Genomic DNA, 17,126 nt, shown 5'->3' on the forward strand with positions numbered 1-17,126 from the left:
CATCCAGCTACAATCTTTAACTCTGAACCAGTGGCCAATTGAAGAAAATCCTTTTTTTTTTTTCTTTTCGTGCCAAAAAATGGCCTCAGGCTGTACTATAGATTGCGTTTTCCCTTTAATCGATATGCAGTCTGCGAAAAGTGTATTAAAGATCCCTTCAGGGTGAACCAACTACCAACCCCGACCTCCCTCCCTGATGCTCATGCAGTTTCTAAACCAAAATACCCGAGACGCTGGAACTGTTTGGTCTGGCTGGGAAGCGTGTCGGAGGTTGTGTGAGGTACACGGAAAAAGGAGTAGTTGATGAGGCGTAAAAAAGAAACGAACTCGGGGAGAAATAATCACCTACATGCTGCCAGTTCTGAAGCTTTGTGCTGATAACAGGTGTGTGTTTGTCGTTGTGTGTGTGAGTGCGTGTTGATTTGAGGCGAGAGAGAGAGAGAGAGTGGGGGGGTGATGGGATGTGAGAGACGGGGTGTTCTTGCGTCTGAGTGTTTGTACCAAGGGACAGTGCAAAGCAAAACTCCCGTTTTAGCCATGCTTTTAGGACAGTGTTATTCTGCAGGGACGACAGCAAGGAGAGCGGCTAGAAAGACGCAGAGAGAGAGAGAGAGAGAGAGAGAGAGAGAGAGAGAGAGAGAGAGAGAAGAGCAGGAAGAACAGCATGAGAGAGAGGGGAGGTGGATTTACACGTCTTGCTTAGACATTCCTGTCAAGTGACTAGGGCTTCTACACTCGCACACTCACCCACACTGATCTCTCTCTCTCTCTCTTGCTCTCTCTCGCTCTCTCTCTCTCACACACTCACTCACACACACACACGTGCACACACACGCGCGCACACATACACTGATTTCTCTCATACACACACTGGTAAGCTGTCTCAGCTCTGTAGGAGAATTTCTCTAAGCCTTTATTGCTTGCTTTTATTTTTTTTTCTTGTAAGGTTAGACATGTTAGAGCTTGACCACACCCTCACACACCTTCCATACACACACACACACACACACACACCCCCTCTGGGGTATTGGGATGTGAGGGAAAAGCTGTGCGTCATTCTATATTTGTGTCTGCAAGACTGACTTGTCTGTGTGCTATCTCACATTGTCAGTTAGCTCCTCCTTTCCCCTGCCCTTCATCCATCCATCCATCTATCTTCCTATCTATCCATCCGTCCATCCATCCAACTTTCCATCAATCCAATTTGTCCATCCGTCTGTCCTCTGGTGTGTTATAGTGCTGCATGGCTGTGATCTTCTCTCACTGCTCTGTTCCATGCTTTTAGAATGTGAAAGCAATAAACTGGCCTTATAGAGAACAATCCCTCTGAGGTAACACGCACACACACACACACACACACGCACGCGCACACGCACACACACACACACACACACACACACACACACGCATGCGCACACGCACACACACACACACACACACACACACACACAGTCATGTGGCTCTGCAGTGTGAGAAACTGAAATTAAGCATCTGGAAATCACTGTCCCCCCCACCCTAAACCCTCACCATATCTCTCACCCTTTCTTCCTTTTCTCATCCCTTTTTTTTCCCTAACTCTGCTCTGCTCTGCTCTCTTCTTCTTTCTCTCCTCCTTTAGAAGCACCCATGCCTCCCTCCAATGCGGGTGTGGTAGCAGGCGCAGTCATCGGCAGCTTGCTGGCCCTCCTATTGGTCGGCGCCCTCATTGCAGTCTTGATAACCCGCAGCCGCCGGCAACAGCAAGGTTACCGAGGCAACAGCAAGGGGAACTCCGCCCCCTATGACTCAGTGGCACGTCTCTTCGGCTCGTCAGGCAGCAAGAACGGCACAGGCAACCACGGCAACAATAACGCACCCATCTACAAGGGAGACGTGGGGCTGTCGGAGAAACCCGGGAACATCGGGCTGCACCAGGGGGGCGTGGCTTTGGTGGAGAACACCCCCACGGCGCAGGACATTCTGCTGAGCAGCGAGCTGGACGAGGCCGAGCGCAGGAAGTTTGATGAGCTGGAGGATGAGGACGAGCGCTACGATCAGTTCAGCGGTAGCGGGCCAATCCTGCAGCTCCGCCCACACGACGAGGACCCCACCCCTGCCTACCTCGACGATGACATGGAGTCACAGAGAGATGGTTCCATCATTTCCCGGACCGCTGTCTACGTCTGAGAGCGGAAGACGGGGAGAAGGAGGGAAGGAAAGAAGGAGAGATAGAGAGAGCACAAGACCAGTGGAACGAAGACTAGAGTGGGCCTGCTCCCAAAGGATTTTTTTTCCTTTCAATTTTAAGATTATTCATTTTATTTCTTAAATATTATTATTGAAAAACACACCAGAGAGACAGACAGAGATGGATGGATGGATGGATGGAAAAAACGAATATGGGGCAGATACAGGATGGGGGGGGGTGGACACATAGCAGAAACATAAATAAGAGGTTTATACAGTACTTCCTATTTACAGAAATGGTTGTCATGGAGACAATGTCGGAGAGAAATGGGAGACTTTAAATGTGCACACATCATTATCCAAAACACACATGCACACACTCTCACTCTCGCTCTCTCTCACACACACACACACACACACACTCTCGCTCTCTCATACACACACACACACACACACTCTCACTCTCTCTCTCTCTCACACACACACACACACACACACACACACACTCTCACTCTCTCACACACACACACATTCTCTCTCTCTCTCAGACACACACTCACACACACACATGCATACACACACACACACACACACACACACACACACACACTGATCAAGGCTATGTTTGAATCCGCACTGTGTTTTAGTGGATGTGTCTAATCAGGATTTTGTCAGAATGATATATTTTTATTATTCTTTTTTCCTTTTAATTCCGCCATGGGCCTGTGGGGCAAGTCCGATAGTCTCTTGCTGTGACCTTGCTATTCTCTCTATTCCTTTTCCCTAGCTTCTAGGTGTCTCTGGCCCTCTCCCTCTCTCCCTCTCTCTCTCTCTCTCTCTCTCTCTCTCTCTGCTGTCCACTAGACGATCAGAGGCTGGACTCTGGACAGACTCCCCTGCTCAAGTGTTTTGTTATAAGCAGCGCTTCTCACATGATTGGACACACATCAAAGTCTTCACTTTGCCAACCTCACTTAGACGCATTAGATGAAGGAAAGCAACAATTAAGACTCTAGTCAGCAAATGGCTGTTTTAAAACATCACAAGGGTTTTTGATACACGGTATGAATGCGCCGCTTAATATCAAGTCTTTTGTGCCCTTATTAAATTGATCAAAGCGTCATAATAAATTTATCACCCTTTCAAACCCTTTATCGCAAGTTTTCTCACCAGATCCTATCGCATTTTTTAACCCTCCAGAAGGATGCATGCTTTAACATGATCCCTAATATGAGGAACCGTTATGATGAGGATAAATCGAGTCATAAGAACAAGGAGCACATACAAGAAAAAAAAAAAAAAATTAAATAAAAAAAAAATAAGCAGCCTCTTCCTGATCAGAGGTTTTACAGTGTTGTGTGTGTGTGTGTAATATATAGAGATTAAATCGATTATCTGCACATCCCTAATTCAGACAAATCACATTACATATCGTGTTAATTGCAGTCTATTAATCTCACTTGTTTATCTTGTAGATTGTGTAGCCGGACATCCAGCCTCCGCTGCACATTTCTGGACACGTGACCTCACAGCTCATACGTGTAACCGCTGGTGTCTGTGAGAGTTTCTGATCACTGCCTAAATCACTCTTTAAATAAGGTCCCCAGTCATTCACCTGTAGTCTATTCACTCCATTTACATGGCTCAAGCGCTCAGCGTTAATCACAAGTGTTTTATTTAGGAGTCTCTAATCGACCCCGCGAATCACATGAACGCAGCCATCCGATGCATACGCACTCGATCAGTCACCCCGAGCCGCTTCCCTTTCCAACCAGTGACCCGGCGCTTAATAAAACCCCACGCACACCAAGCCTCGACCTTCCGTCTCGGCGCATACAGACGATGTAATTAACGGAGAAAATCATCATCGCCGCTACATTGAGCTCTAATCTCTAATTGTACAAAGCTAATTAATCAACTCCATATTTATAAACGCTCACGTCCTAATCGGTTGCCATGGCCGCACGGTTAAATATATCTCTTCTCTCACACTTGGCTTTTCCCGATTCCCCCCCCCCACCTTCTTCTAATCCCTTCTTTTCATCTATCACTGTTTTTGTCACTTGCTCCGAAGGCGGCCGCTATTCATAGAGAGGGGGAGAGATAAAGTGTGATGAATTTAATCGTTCAGAGTGACTGTGTTTGTGTGTGTGTGTGTGTGTGTATATACACGCGTATAAATATATACATATATATATTTTTGGTGTAAGGTGTCCACAACATATGTACACAATTTATTTTTCTTAAATGATGATGATGATGACATGATGAAGTTCAACACATCTGTTGTAAATAGAAGAATAGATGAAACACTGCTCATTAGGTGTCTCGGGTCACACTAAATTTTAAAGAAGAAAAGTTTTATCTCTTCAAGAGCTATATCGATAGACAGTGTTTTCTCACACACACACACACACACTGTACTGTAGACACCTATTTTTAGTGAGTGGTGAAGAGTCTCACACACCTATAGAGACCTATTTTAGTAAGTAATGCAGCCTCGTTCACACACGCGCACACACACACACGCACACACATATAGAGAGCCAGCTGTCCACCTGATTCTGTGTGTGTGTGTGTGTGTGTGTGTGTGTGTGTGTGCGTGAGTCAACATGTTAAACTGTGTCTGACTTGAGAGTAGTACTTTCCTCCAGGGTCTTGGACACACACACACACACACACACACACAGAGTGTAATTTAAACCAGGCATCACATACACAGACCTGTAAATTATCACCAACCTCACTGCCCTTGAATCTACACAAGCGTCCATCACTGAGCCCAGAGCAAGGCATGCTGGGTAAAGTAGTTTTCTCGCGTCCACAGCAGGATCAGATTCACTTCTCTCATCATGAATGAGGCCGAAGGGAATCTGCGCTGCCGTTGGCGCCGTAGGCTTTAGCGCGGCCGCTGCTAATAAGCGGAGAATGCACTGACCTTGCGGTGCTCAGCCTCCTCGAGAAGCGAAGCAGCTAAGGACGGAACACTCGGAGAATATTAAGGAAGAGGAGAGGTGTGTAACCTCGGAACTAGGAGCCTGCGATGAAATTCAAGGCTCTTAGCTCATCAGTTAAATTTCCCCCAGCTCTTGATCCCTTCGTCCTTCACGCCATCGTCGTCCACTTCTGTTCGAGAAACCCGTGTGATTAGAATTCAAAAGCCTTAAATGTCACCTGACCAAACCTGTCTCTCTGTACATAGTATAAATATTATAAATATGAATGTGTGGTGATGAAGAAAAATAAGGTTGAATAGTTGATGTCACATTTCGTTTGTGTGTGTGTGTATGTATCCACATGCATACGGGAAGCATGAAGGAGCTTTGTTTTCCTCAGTTCGGACTGATTTTAACAGCTTTTAATTTGTTTGGAATCATCTTGTCGGTGCTCGCGCAGTGCTTTATTGTTGCGTTATGAATTTCTGTGCTACGATGCTTCTAATAATTCAGGATTCTACTGTGCCCTGTTTGGCGAACATTTCCTGACACTTTACCAACGTCACTAAACTATCACGTCACGATTTCTTTTCCATTTTAGGGTTGCCAGTCTTTTAATGTTTTTTTTTTTTATTGTTATTATTATTTGGTTTGTAATTAAAGTATTTTAAAAAAAAATTGTTATTGACGTGGAGTTTTTACTGTCAAGTGTGTTGTGCACTTTTGCTCTATTAGCTTCTTGATCCGTAAAACTGAGTGTGTGTGAGGGAGTGAGTGAGGGTGTGTATGAGAGTGAGTGAGGGTGTGTAAGAGAGTGAGTGAGGGTGTGTATGAGAGTGAGTGAGGGTGTGTGAGAGTGAGTGAGGGTGTGTGTGTGAGTGAGGGGGGTGTGAGAGAGTTTGAGGGTGTGTGTGAGAGAGTGAGAATTTGTGTGAGAGTTTGAGTGTATGTGGTGTGAGGGTGTGTGTAAGGGTGAGTGAGAGAGTGAGGGTGTGTGAGAGTTTGAGTGTATGTGGTGTAAGGGTGAGTGAGAGAGTGAGGGTGTGTGAGAGTTTGAGGGTGTGTGAGAGAGAGTGAGGATTTGTGTGAGAGTTTGAGTGTATGTGGTGTGAGGGTGTGAGAGTTTGAGGGTGTGTGAGAGAGAGTGAGGATTTGTGTGAGAGTTTGAGTGTATGTGGTGTGAGAGTGTGTGTTTGTGAGAGAGTGAGCGTATGTATGTGTGTGTGTGAGAGAGAGTGAGCGTATGTATGTGAGTGTATATGTGTGTGAGTGCGCACATGTAGGAGAGTGTGTGTGTGTTTTGGCACTGCCTGTGTATCACCAGTCACAGATAACCCAAATACAAGCGTCTAAAAGCCTCCGATGAGTTATTTGAAACAAGTCCATTCAAGCACAGCTCCATTCTGGCTGAGATTTCCACCATTTCCCCCCTAATGACTGGGAGGCTTTGGAGTCTGCAGTCTGCTTTCTTATGTCTTGCTGGAGCTAAGAGGCTGACGTTGCTAAGAAATGGATTTTAAGCACTCTCTCACCATTGTTCATAAAACAAACATCAACAAAATGATCACATACTTGTCACAAACTGTGTATTAGAAGATATTAAGAAGGTTTGTTTATATGGTTCTATTTGCTGAATCACCCCCTGTGCTACTACACAGGATACCTGGAGTCTACCCCAGGGGAGTCAGGGGGCACAAGGGTGGGGTCACCCTGAATGGGGCACCTGTTTAGTATTGCCTGTAACTTGTCATTGTACTGGGGGAGAAAACCAGTGTACCTCTCATAGGAAGCACACAGGGCAGAGGTAGAAATTGAACCCCAGGCCTTGTGATGTCAGTTTTTAAGCCACTCCCACATTACACATTATTATATACAGAAACAAATAAGTCTACATCACATGGATACAAGCGCCTCAGGTACGAAGGCATAACTGTCTGATTTCTTCACAGAGCAACAGCTGAGCCATGTGTTTTGATGCGAATGTATGACGATTTAGACATACTGTCAATTAGCCAGCTAATCATCAACTCTAATCTGTTGCCTAGCAACTGAAAAAAGTGGATTCACTCATCTGATACAGGCAGGGATGAATATATAAATCATGTACTGTCATTGTTCTGTACTTCCGTAAGGAATTGTTTAACTTTGCATCAAGTCTTCAGTCAGCGTTTAGCTACGAGCCGCGGCGTTTTCACACACAAAACATGCTATCCGAGTCTGTCTAGCGGCTCCGTTTTGATCCGGGGTGACATGTTTTTGTTAGCAAGAGAGTTCTACTGTATGTATGACGGCTTTACGTGGCGTTTTATTTTCGTCCAATCGGTGCACGCTAATTAGAAAGATTCTTGTACGCTATATTTACAGCACTGAGAGAAGCCTGTGGTGTAAGTCAGTCAAAAGCGAGTAGAGTTTTTCTGCTTGTTGGACACTGGCTCTGGTTAATCTACTGACCTTGGTCACAACTGTACAGTTAAGAGCCCTTAGCTTTCTCAAAGCACTTCCTGACAGGGAATATTTATATAAAATATCTACATGCCCTACTTCTAACTGTGAACAATGAAACCAAGATGGTGCACGTCAAATCATCTTCTACCTCTAATGTGATGATTTCAAGTGAACAGCAAAGCGGAAGGGGGAAAACAAAACAACGTTCAGAAGTCATTTTCATACATCTGCCATCAATGAAGTGAAGCTTATTAAGCTGAAATGAAGATCAGCTGTTTCAGTAGGATTGTCTTGACATCATCTTGATTTCATTTGACTGCTGAAACCAGAGTCTATAAAGAGCTTACAAGGCATGTAAAAGATCACATTATCAGGAAAGAAAGTTCAACAGGTGGAGAAAATGAGGCATGACAGTGACATTACCAAGAACAGGAAGAAGGTTTCTCGAGAATGGAGGAAAACGTATCAGAATGGCCGCTAAGAGACTTCAGCAATATTGAAAACAAGCTGCACGGATATCTGGCAAATACCTCTGCATGTGACAACATCCTCCATTATTCTTCACATGCCTGTGTTTGGGATAGGGTTCACTCAGAAGAAGAAATAAAACCTCTAATCTCACTTAAAAACATCCTAACCTATGTTTAATCATGTGTGTCTGATGAGACCGAGGTAGAACTATGAAATACATCATGATCAGGCATAACATTATGATCACCTACCTAATATTGTGTCAGTACCCTTTTTGCACCAAGTTATGGACTCCACTAGATCCCTGAAGCTGTGCTGTGGTACAATATATTGCCAAATGTTTTGAATTCAGGTGTTGTTTTTCAGGGCTTGGGCTTGGCTCCTAATGCTTCAGCATACCAAGACATTTTGGACAATTTCATGCTCCCAATTTTGGGGGAACAGTTTGGGGATGACCCCTTCCTGTTCTAACATGACTGCATACCAGTGCACAAAGCAAAGTCTATAAAGACATGGATGAGTGAGTTTGGTGTGGAGGAACTTCAGAGTCCTGACCTCAACCTGATAGAACACCTTTGGGATGAATTGGAGTGGAGACTGTGAGCCAGGGCTTCTTCTCCAACATCAGTGCCTGACTTCACAAATGCGCTTCTAGAGGAATGGTTAGAAATTCCCAGAAACACACTCCTAAACCTTGTGGAAAGCCTTTGCAGAAGAGATGAAGCTGTTACAGCTGCAACGGGTGGGCCAAATCCATATTACATTCATGTGCATGTAAAGGCAGACATTCCAAATCTTTTGGCAGTATAGTGTATCTGGCACCAAGATCTTAGAAGCAGATCCTTTAAGTCCTGAAAGTTGTGAGGTGGGGCCTCCATGGTGGACACTTTTGATAGACCACTGCAGGCCGGGAACACCCAACAAGAGCTGCAGTTTTGGAGATGCTCTGATCCAGTCGTCTAGCCATCACAATTTGGCCCTTGTCAATCTTGCTGAAATCCTTACTCTTGTCCATTTGTCCTGCTTCTAACACATCAACTTTGAGGACAAAATGTTCACTTGCTGCCTAATATATCCCACCCACTAACAGGTGCCATGATGAGGAGATAATCAGTGTTACTCACTTCACCTCTCAGTGCTCATAATGTTATGCCTGATCGGTGTAACAGTACACCTACAGAACGAAGCACGGTGGTGGCGGCATCATGCCACGAGACTGCTTCTGCTTTTCTTCAGCCGGGACTGAGGCTCTTGTCAAGATAGAGGGAATGGTGGATAGCTCCAAATAGCAATCTATTTCAGCTCAACACCTGCAGGCCACTGCTAGCTACAGATGAAGACAAAGTTTAATCTTCTAGCGTGATAACCTGTTTAAATTGGGGTGTGTAGACTTTCTATAAGCCGCTGTTTATTGCAGATCTTTTGCTTGATCTATTGATTTTAGGATCTTGTCATTTGCGGTCAGACATCTAGCTAATAATCAATAGTTGTTTAATGGGTTAGAAAGCAGTTTCAAATCCTGTGTATATATATATATTCAATGGTGTGCACTCATAGCTCACTGCACAGAGGAATGTGGATTTGTTAGTTCTGGCATCGGTGTATGTAGGAGTGAGGTTATCAGTTAAAGAGAAACAAGCTAAATCCCTGTGGGACTGAACTCCGCTATCAAAGGCTGCTTTGTTTAAATTAGAGAAAGCACTCTCATTGAAAAATTCAGCTCTGAAACCTGGAATGGCAATGTTTTGTTTTTTTCTTTTCTTTCTGTCACCCAATGTATTCAACTGTTTGCATTTTCTTCAGTCGTATGAATACCTTAGCAGGTGACCCTGTTGCAATGGTTAATACAACGACAGACTTTTCTTCCAGAAGTAGCTCTGTCCTACATTCTGTCCTTTCCCTCCCTCCTCCCTCCTCCCTCTCCCCTCCTCCCTCCCTCTCTCTCTCCCTCACTCACTCACTCACTCACTCTCTCGCTTGCTTTTTGGAGTGGATAGGGGTCAGAATCTTGGCGCGCCTGGCACACTTGTACATGTCGCTGTCGTTTTTGGAGGTTTTTTTTTTTCTGTGGTCATTTAGCCATCTGCCCGCTCTAATTGCTTTGGATTGCAACCTGGCGAGAGGACCAGATGCCTGCCTCTCTCTCTCTCTCTCTCTCTCTCTGCTCTCTCTCTCTCCCCTCTCTGCTGAATGTATTATTGATGCGTTTATTAGTCTATCAGTTCCAGGAGGACAGCAGTGCACCAGTGGATAAAACAGGGCTTGGTGTAGTTGAGCATTTACAGAGCTGTGTATTTACAGAGTTGTTTGAGTGGGAGGACAAACAGAATGAGCAAAAGGACAGAGTAATGATTTGTGGATGACTAAAACACACACACACACTCACACACACACACACACACATGCATGCCCACCAGCACACTGCTTTCCTCAGGCCATTTGTCTGCCACAATGCACACATTTATTTTATCCCCTGTGGCTTTTGGGGACAAAACGCATTGTTTCTGCAGAAGACGGTCAGTCATGGGGAGAGTCTAATCACTGCTAGAAAAAAAAAAATACAGCAACTGTGTGCTTTGTGACTCAATATATGAGCACAGGGGTGTGTGTGTGTGTGTGTAGATCAATCACTAGACAAAATGAGAGAACGCAGACAGGGCTGTCTAGTCCACATGCCTATTTTTTTTCCTCTTGTGTGCTCTACAAAAAAAAAAAAAAAGAATCACGCAGAGCAAAGCTGATAAACGCGGGTGCGCCGATGCATTTCGGCCCTCCAGCCATGTCACACACTCCCCTCATCCTCTGTGCTAACAGTAGGGTGGACACACTCACACAGCAGGGGACCGGTTTATCCCAGGCTTGTCGGCTTGAGAGATTGGTCAGAGCTCTGCTGTCTCCCGTAGTGACGCCTGGGTTAAGACATTATCTACAGATAACAGAGGAATAGACGACCGGTCCCAGTGAGGATTTTTACAGATCACATGTCTGATCGCAGAAGCATCAGTAATGATGGCTAATCAATTGCATGTTACTGTGGAATCTAATCACCTCTGACCCTCTGGCATTTTAGGACACGGTTGGCTTATTAAGGCGTCTGTGAGAAGCACATAAAGGTATTTGTTTCAACTGGCAGGTAGCCATAGCAACCGTGATGCACGATTAGATCAGGTAGGGTTTGTTATTATTACTAACAATATGAATTCTCAAATCAGAAGGTAGGGATTAATATTGACTGGAACATAAAGCATAGGCTTGTTTTAATGCACTTGTTTGAATCAGTTATGGTTTCTATAGTAACAGCTCGGTCACAGGGACTTCCCTGGCAGACTCTATGCCAAAAAATTGGATAGTGTAATTGAGTAAAAGTGGCACAGCGCTTTACTGGGAGACTTGACGGATATTTCAGCGTTAAGGTCCAGAAGTCTGATTGCACTGATAACTGCTTTAGTTCATGAATTTTTAAAAAGCTGGTCTCACCACTGGTTGTTAAAATGCACTGAAGCAGTAATAACAATAGAAGAAGTGTGTACTGATTAGACATGAAAAAAACAAACTGTTGAGCATCAAGTACCGTGTTGCTGTTTGCATCGGTAGCTCAGTGGGCTGCTGTGCTGTATCATCTCCGTTCCTTTCTTCTTCTTGAAGGAAATGCATGGCAGTATAAGGTTTGATGGGGAAAAAAATGAAGATCAGTTTCAACTTCTTGCAAGTATCTCTGCTACTGCCTACACACTTCACAGTTTTTTTTTTTAAATGAAATAATGTCAGTTCTTTTTGATCTGTATTGTAGCTAGGAACACAGAAGGGAAACCCCCTGGTTTCCTCTTTTCATTTTCCTGATCCCTCTTTCTGAACCGGGTGCTGCCACAGAGAAAAAAGCAACCAGGATGTCTGATGCAATGTAGGAAATCGCCCCAGTGCTGATACGTGATTGGCCTTCTGCCACAACGCCACACAGAGAAAAAAAACAGAGAGAGAGCACTAACAGAGGCGAGGATGTATACCAACGTAGCTGACCCCTCTCCCTTTCTTTCATTCTCTCTCTCTTGCGCGCTCTCTCTCTCTCTCTCTCTCTCTCTCTCTCTCTCTCTCTCGTTTCCCTGCTTCTGCAGCTGCATTAGAAAAAGCTCCTCAAGTATTGGCATTGACTGAACCCAGTTCCTGCTCCATGTGTGAGCCCACCTGCAAAAACAGAGCATGAGATGAAAGCGAGCAGATGACTGTGTCCTCTCAGGGAAATAAATACAAAATCACTGGCTCCCTCAAGTACAATAATACCGCATGCTCACTTACTGAAATGCCTTAATGGCGCTCTCATAGAATTGATATTGACTTGCTGTAATAGAATTAGGACTGAATATATGTTAGCAGATTTACAATAAGTATATAAACAGATTCAGCTGTAATGTCATGAGTGTAATGAACATATGGTGCATGTTTTCTCCCAAAAAAGGGTAGGATACGCTTGAGTACTCTATTCTTCATGTTTTACATATATTATGCACAGTTGTTGTTGTTGTTGTTGTTGTTGATCTTTCAGCTGCTCCCTACGTGTGTAAGGTTCACACAACAACTTAGCACAGGTTTTCCACCAGATACCCTTCCTGATGCAACCCTCCCATTTCATACGGGCTTGGGACTGGCACTGCATCCAGTAGGTGGGGTTTGGGCACCAGCGCCCTACATATGCTATGCACAGAATATGGTATTATTTTGGTATGGGATTAAAACTGACACTTACTTCATTACTTTTCCGATATGAGACATTTCTTGCAAAGAAACCTTTTGCGAACTTGTTACATGTTATAACTTGTTATATATATTGCAAAATCAAGCGATATTCAGAGGAGTTCTTTCGAATTTGGGCAGAGTTTCTGCAGATTTTGGCTGAGATGCGTTGTGTTTCAGCCAAAGCCTTCTTCAATTCATCAGCATTAAACGTGTGTACAGAAAGTAATTACATATGTGTCTTCACTGGTAAGAGTTAAAATGGAGAATGCCATGCTAGTAATTTCATCAATTCATACAAGTTGCATCACAAACATGTAAAAAAAAAAAAAAAATCCCAGAAGATCAACAGTTCTTCAAAACCTCAAAAACCTCAGGTCATCAGGTACCAACATCCATACCATGGTTAAGGTCACAGAGATCAGACTTTTTCTTCATCCTGATGTTTGATGTGAACATTATGTGAAGCTCTTGACCTGTATCTGCATGATTTTATGCACTGTCCTGCTGCCACGTGATTGGCTGATTAGATTAGCGCATGAGTGTTCCTAATAAAGTGGTCAGTGACTGTCTGTACCTTACCTGTTACTTTCAGTTACAGTGTTACTCGATATTGTATAGTATTTAGATAGATAATAAGAGTTAATTATTGTTTATCCTTTTCGTGAATGTTCCTTTCCAAAAAAAGCCATACCATGGCGTGATTTATTGCGGTGATGTCATAGCGCCAGCCCCGATGCTCCCACATGCAATAAATGGTTTATTTGGCAGAAGACTTGAAGAATCTTTTTTTCTCCCAGCATGCCCTTTCTTCACTCCTCTTCCACCACTCCTACACTCCTCGTCCACCCTTCCCCCCTCCTCCCTCGCTCTTCCTTCTGCTGCTATAGCTACAGGAGTGATGAAAGGATGTGGATGAACGAGTGTGGGGAAAGAGTGAAGTAATCTGTCTGACAGCCCAGCAGAGCGCACACATCTTTCTACTCCTCTCTTCTTCTTCCTCCTGTCTTTCTTTCTAGCGTTCCGCCTTTTATGGTGCTCGTTATTTTTTGCTCAGCTAACTCGAACACAGACCAGGGAGCAGAAAGATCAAGCCCAGGATCCCGGATCTCGCCTGGCGTTTGCGCTGGTTCTGTGCCTCCTTCGCACCTCAGCGCAAAAACAACTCACCAACTCGCAGTTGCAGAATATTGCTAAAACATCAGCCGCATTGATTTGCCTCTCTGTAGCTTTCAGTCATCAACGAGCTTACCACAGCATGCTGTTATATTAACTCTGCACTACTCCATGCCTGCGTCAATAATGCATTCACACAAACACACACACAAACAGCAAAAGCACAAATTTTCCATGACAAGTTCAGAGATATGATTACATGGTTCAGGGAGCGTTTTCTGATTTCTGTGGAATGCTACTGAAACGGTATTTAATGTCGTTTGCCAGAGTGAGAGGCCATGCACTCGTCCTGAGTCGCGCTCTCTCTCTCTCTCTCTCTCTCTCTCTCTCTCGCTCTGTGTGTGTGTTTATATAAGAGAGAGTCGGTCTTATATTTGCCAGGTCGCGCTGCAGGGGAAATTCTGTAACACTTGACCTGTTTCACTGAGTCACAGAAAGAATGTGGAGGAGATGAGGACGGAGAAAGAGAGCAAGAGCATCGGAAAGCCAGCGCAAGGGAGCGAGACCGGAGAAGGGTAGTGGGGAGAGGGCAGATGAAGTGAAAAAAGGGGTGGAAGAGAGAAAGAACAACAGCTGGGGAAGCTAGAGGGCAGAGCGATGATGCCTCTATTTTCTTCATCTTCTCTCTCTCTCTCTCTCTCTCTCTCTCTCTCTGTCCTTTGTCCCTAGCCACATGCTTCCTCCTCCATCTCCTTCAGCAACAACAGACAGTCATATTGCTTATAACCACTTAAGCACACATTCTCTCTGTCAGTCATTCATCTATTCATCTGCTCTGGCTCTGACTCACTCAGTGTTAATAGTGAGAACATGATTCAAGATTATTACCTCAGTACCTCAAAATGTTGAAGTTAGTTTAAAAAATATTAAAACATATATTATTATTGTAATTTAGAGCCTCATGTTCACACCAAAAATAACAGCATCATTTACACATGCATATATGACCACTGTTATTGGTATTTATCAATTTGTGTTTTACCTAAACTTTTATTTTGCATATATATTATTATATTTTGAACATCTTTCCAGCTTTAGTTAGAGTATGACATGAATACACTCAAAAACCCCATTTATTTACTGCTTCCTCCCTCATGATGTAATTTACACAATTAGTCTTTGTGAATCACCTTTTTTGAACATTTCTCCTGTTGCATACTTTATTTGGAACCATCGTAAATAAGGGCCTCTGTGAATACTACTCATCCCCACACACACACACACACACACACACACACACACACACACACACACACAGACGCAGACACACGCATTCTATCTTTGGCTCTGGCACTCAGTGATTACACACATCCAGTACAGTGCTGAAGCTCTGAAGCTGCATTTGCACTGCACACTCAAAGCAGCCTGTTAATGGGGTTTGTTAGAGTGTGTATGAAAGTGTTTTACATGCAGTGATGATTAGCGCACGTGTTTGTCTGCTTCAGTTAATCTGCCTGATTAATATGTGCATGTGAGTGCGTGCACGCTTTGGGGGAAAAAAATTGTCCCACTGAGTGAACCCAGATTTCAAGTAGAAGCTGTTAACCATCCGAAGAAGTCTTTATATTCTCTGTGTTGTGGCTTTATGAACACTGACCAGGCATAACATTATGACCACCTGTCTAATATTGTGTTGGTCCCTCCTTTCCTGCCAAAACAGCCCTGACCCGTCTCATGCCCTGTGTATTCTGACACCTTTCTATCAGAACCAGCATTAACTTCTTCAGCAATTTGAGCAACGGTAGCTCGTCTGCTGGATCGGATCACACGGGCCAGCCTTCGCTCTCCACATGCATCAGTGAGCCTTGGCTACCCATGATCCTGTCTCCGGTTCACCACTGTTCCTTCTTTGGATCACTTTTGATAGATACTGACCACTGCAGACCGGGAACACCCCACAAGAGTTGCAGTTTTGGAGATGCTCTGATCCAGTCGTCTAGCCATCACAATTTGCCCATTTTTCCTGTTTCTAACACATCAACTGTTGAGGACAAAATGTTCACTTGCTGCCTAATATATCCCACCCACTAACAGGTGCCATGATGAGGAGATAATCAGTGTTATTTACATCAACTCTCAGTGGTCATAATGCTATGCTTGATCGTTGTATAATCTGGTATATTATGGTATTTACTTTTTTTAAATTCTTGGTCGCTATTGGCTCTTCCAGCAGATCGGTCATCTTGCCAAAGCTTTAACAGAATGCCTTCATGCCAACAGAGCCAGATTATAGAAGTGGCCTTGAACTGAAAAAGTGTGTCTCAGAACGGAGGCTCAAATGTAAGCTTCTGACCCTCTGATAATCTGACATAGTAAATAAAAGCTACAAGAAATTTTTCTTTTATCTCTCTCGTGGTGTCAACAATTTTTCAGCTTATATTTAAGATGCTACTATTTTAGATATGATTTAAATAATGACTTTTTTAATTGCTTGGAAAGTTTAAAGCATCATTTCTGAAGTGAATCAGAGTTAACCTGCACATTTCCTGCATTAACCGAGCGACTCTTTAAAACACATTAGAACTTGATGATAAATAAACACTGGCCCGAAGCAATAAAAGGCAGGCAGATAAAACTGGAATCTGTGTGTTAACGAACCTGAGTAAGTAAACACAGATATATATCTACTGTTAGGCAATTATCTAGCTTTAGCTGAGCTCAGCGACATTGTAGTCAAACTCCAAAGCCAGCACTCCTATATGAGTAATTGAGCAGCCTTGAAAATATAGTAACGTATCTTTATATATAGTATACGTATCAACGTATAGTCATATCTTGAATCGTATTCTGAGTATACATCAATGAGCCATAACATTAAAACCACCTCCTGTATATAGTGTAGTTTCCCCATTTTTAATAAAACAGCTCTGATTCATCGAGGCAGGGAGATCTCTGAAGATGTGCTGTGGTATCTGACACCTGGACTTTAGCAGCAAATCCTTTAAATCCTGTTAAGTTGTGAGGTGGAGCCTTTACGGATCAGACTTGTTTGTCCGGCACATCCCACAGATTCTCAGTCAGATTGAAATCAGGAATTTAGGGATCAAATCAACACCTTGAACTCGTTGTCATGTTCTTCAACCATTCCTGAGCAGTTTCTGCAGTGTAGCAGAGAGCATTATCCTGCTGAAAGAGACCACAGGCATTATGGAATACTGTTAACATGAAGTGATGTAATTGGTCTGCAGCAGTGTTTAGGTAGGT

The 17,126-nt window shown here is 43.8% G+C and overlaps 1 protein-coding gene across 5 annotated transcripts in view; it reads left to right on the forward strand.

Moving 5' to 3' along the window:
- Positions 1-17,126, forward strand: part of si:ch73-22o12.1 (nectin-2) — a 79,842-nt gene that overhangs the window by 38,982 nt on the left and 23,734 nt on the right. For 4 of the 5 annotated variants that reach the window (XM_058388094.1, XM_058388118.1, XM_058388111.1 and 1 more), the window contains one exon: positions 1,619-2,735. The exons of the other annotated variant lie outside the window; for it this stretch is intronic. In XM_058388094.1, the coding sequence (XP_058244077.1) occupies positions 1,619-2,166 (548 nt within the window). In that variant the 3' untranslated portion in view covers positions 2,167-2,735. Of the gene's footprint in view, positions 1-1,618; positions 2,736-17,126 lie in introns of those variants that run through there. 5 annotated transcript variants of the gene reach the window in all.

The sequence above is a fragment of the Hemibagrus wyckioides genome, linkage group LG01 (genome assembly GCF_019097595.1).
Source record: "Hemibagrus wyckioides isolate EC202008001 linkage group LG01, SWU_Hwy_1.0, whole genome shotgun sequence".
NCBI classification, from domain to species: Eukaryota; Metazoa; Chordata; class Actinopteri; order Siluriformes; family Bagridae; genus Hemibagrus; species Hemibagrus wyckioides.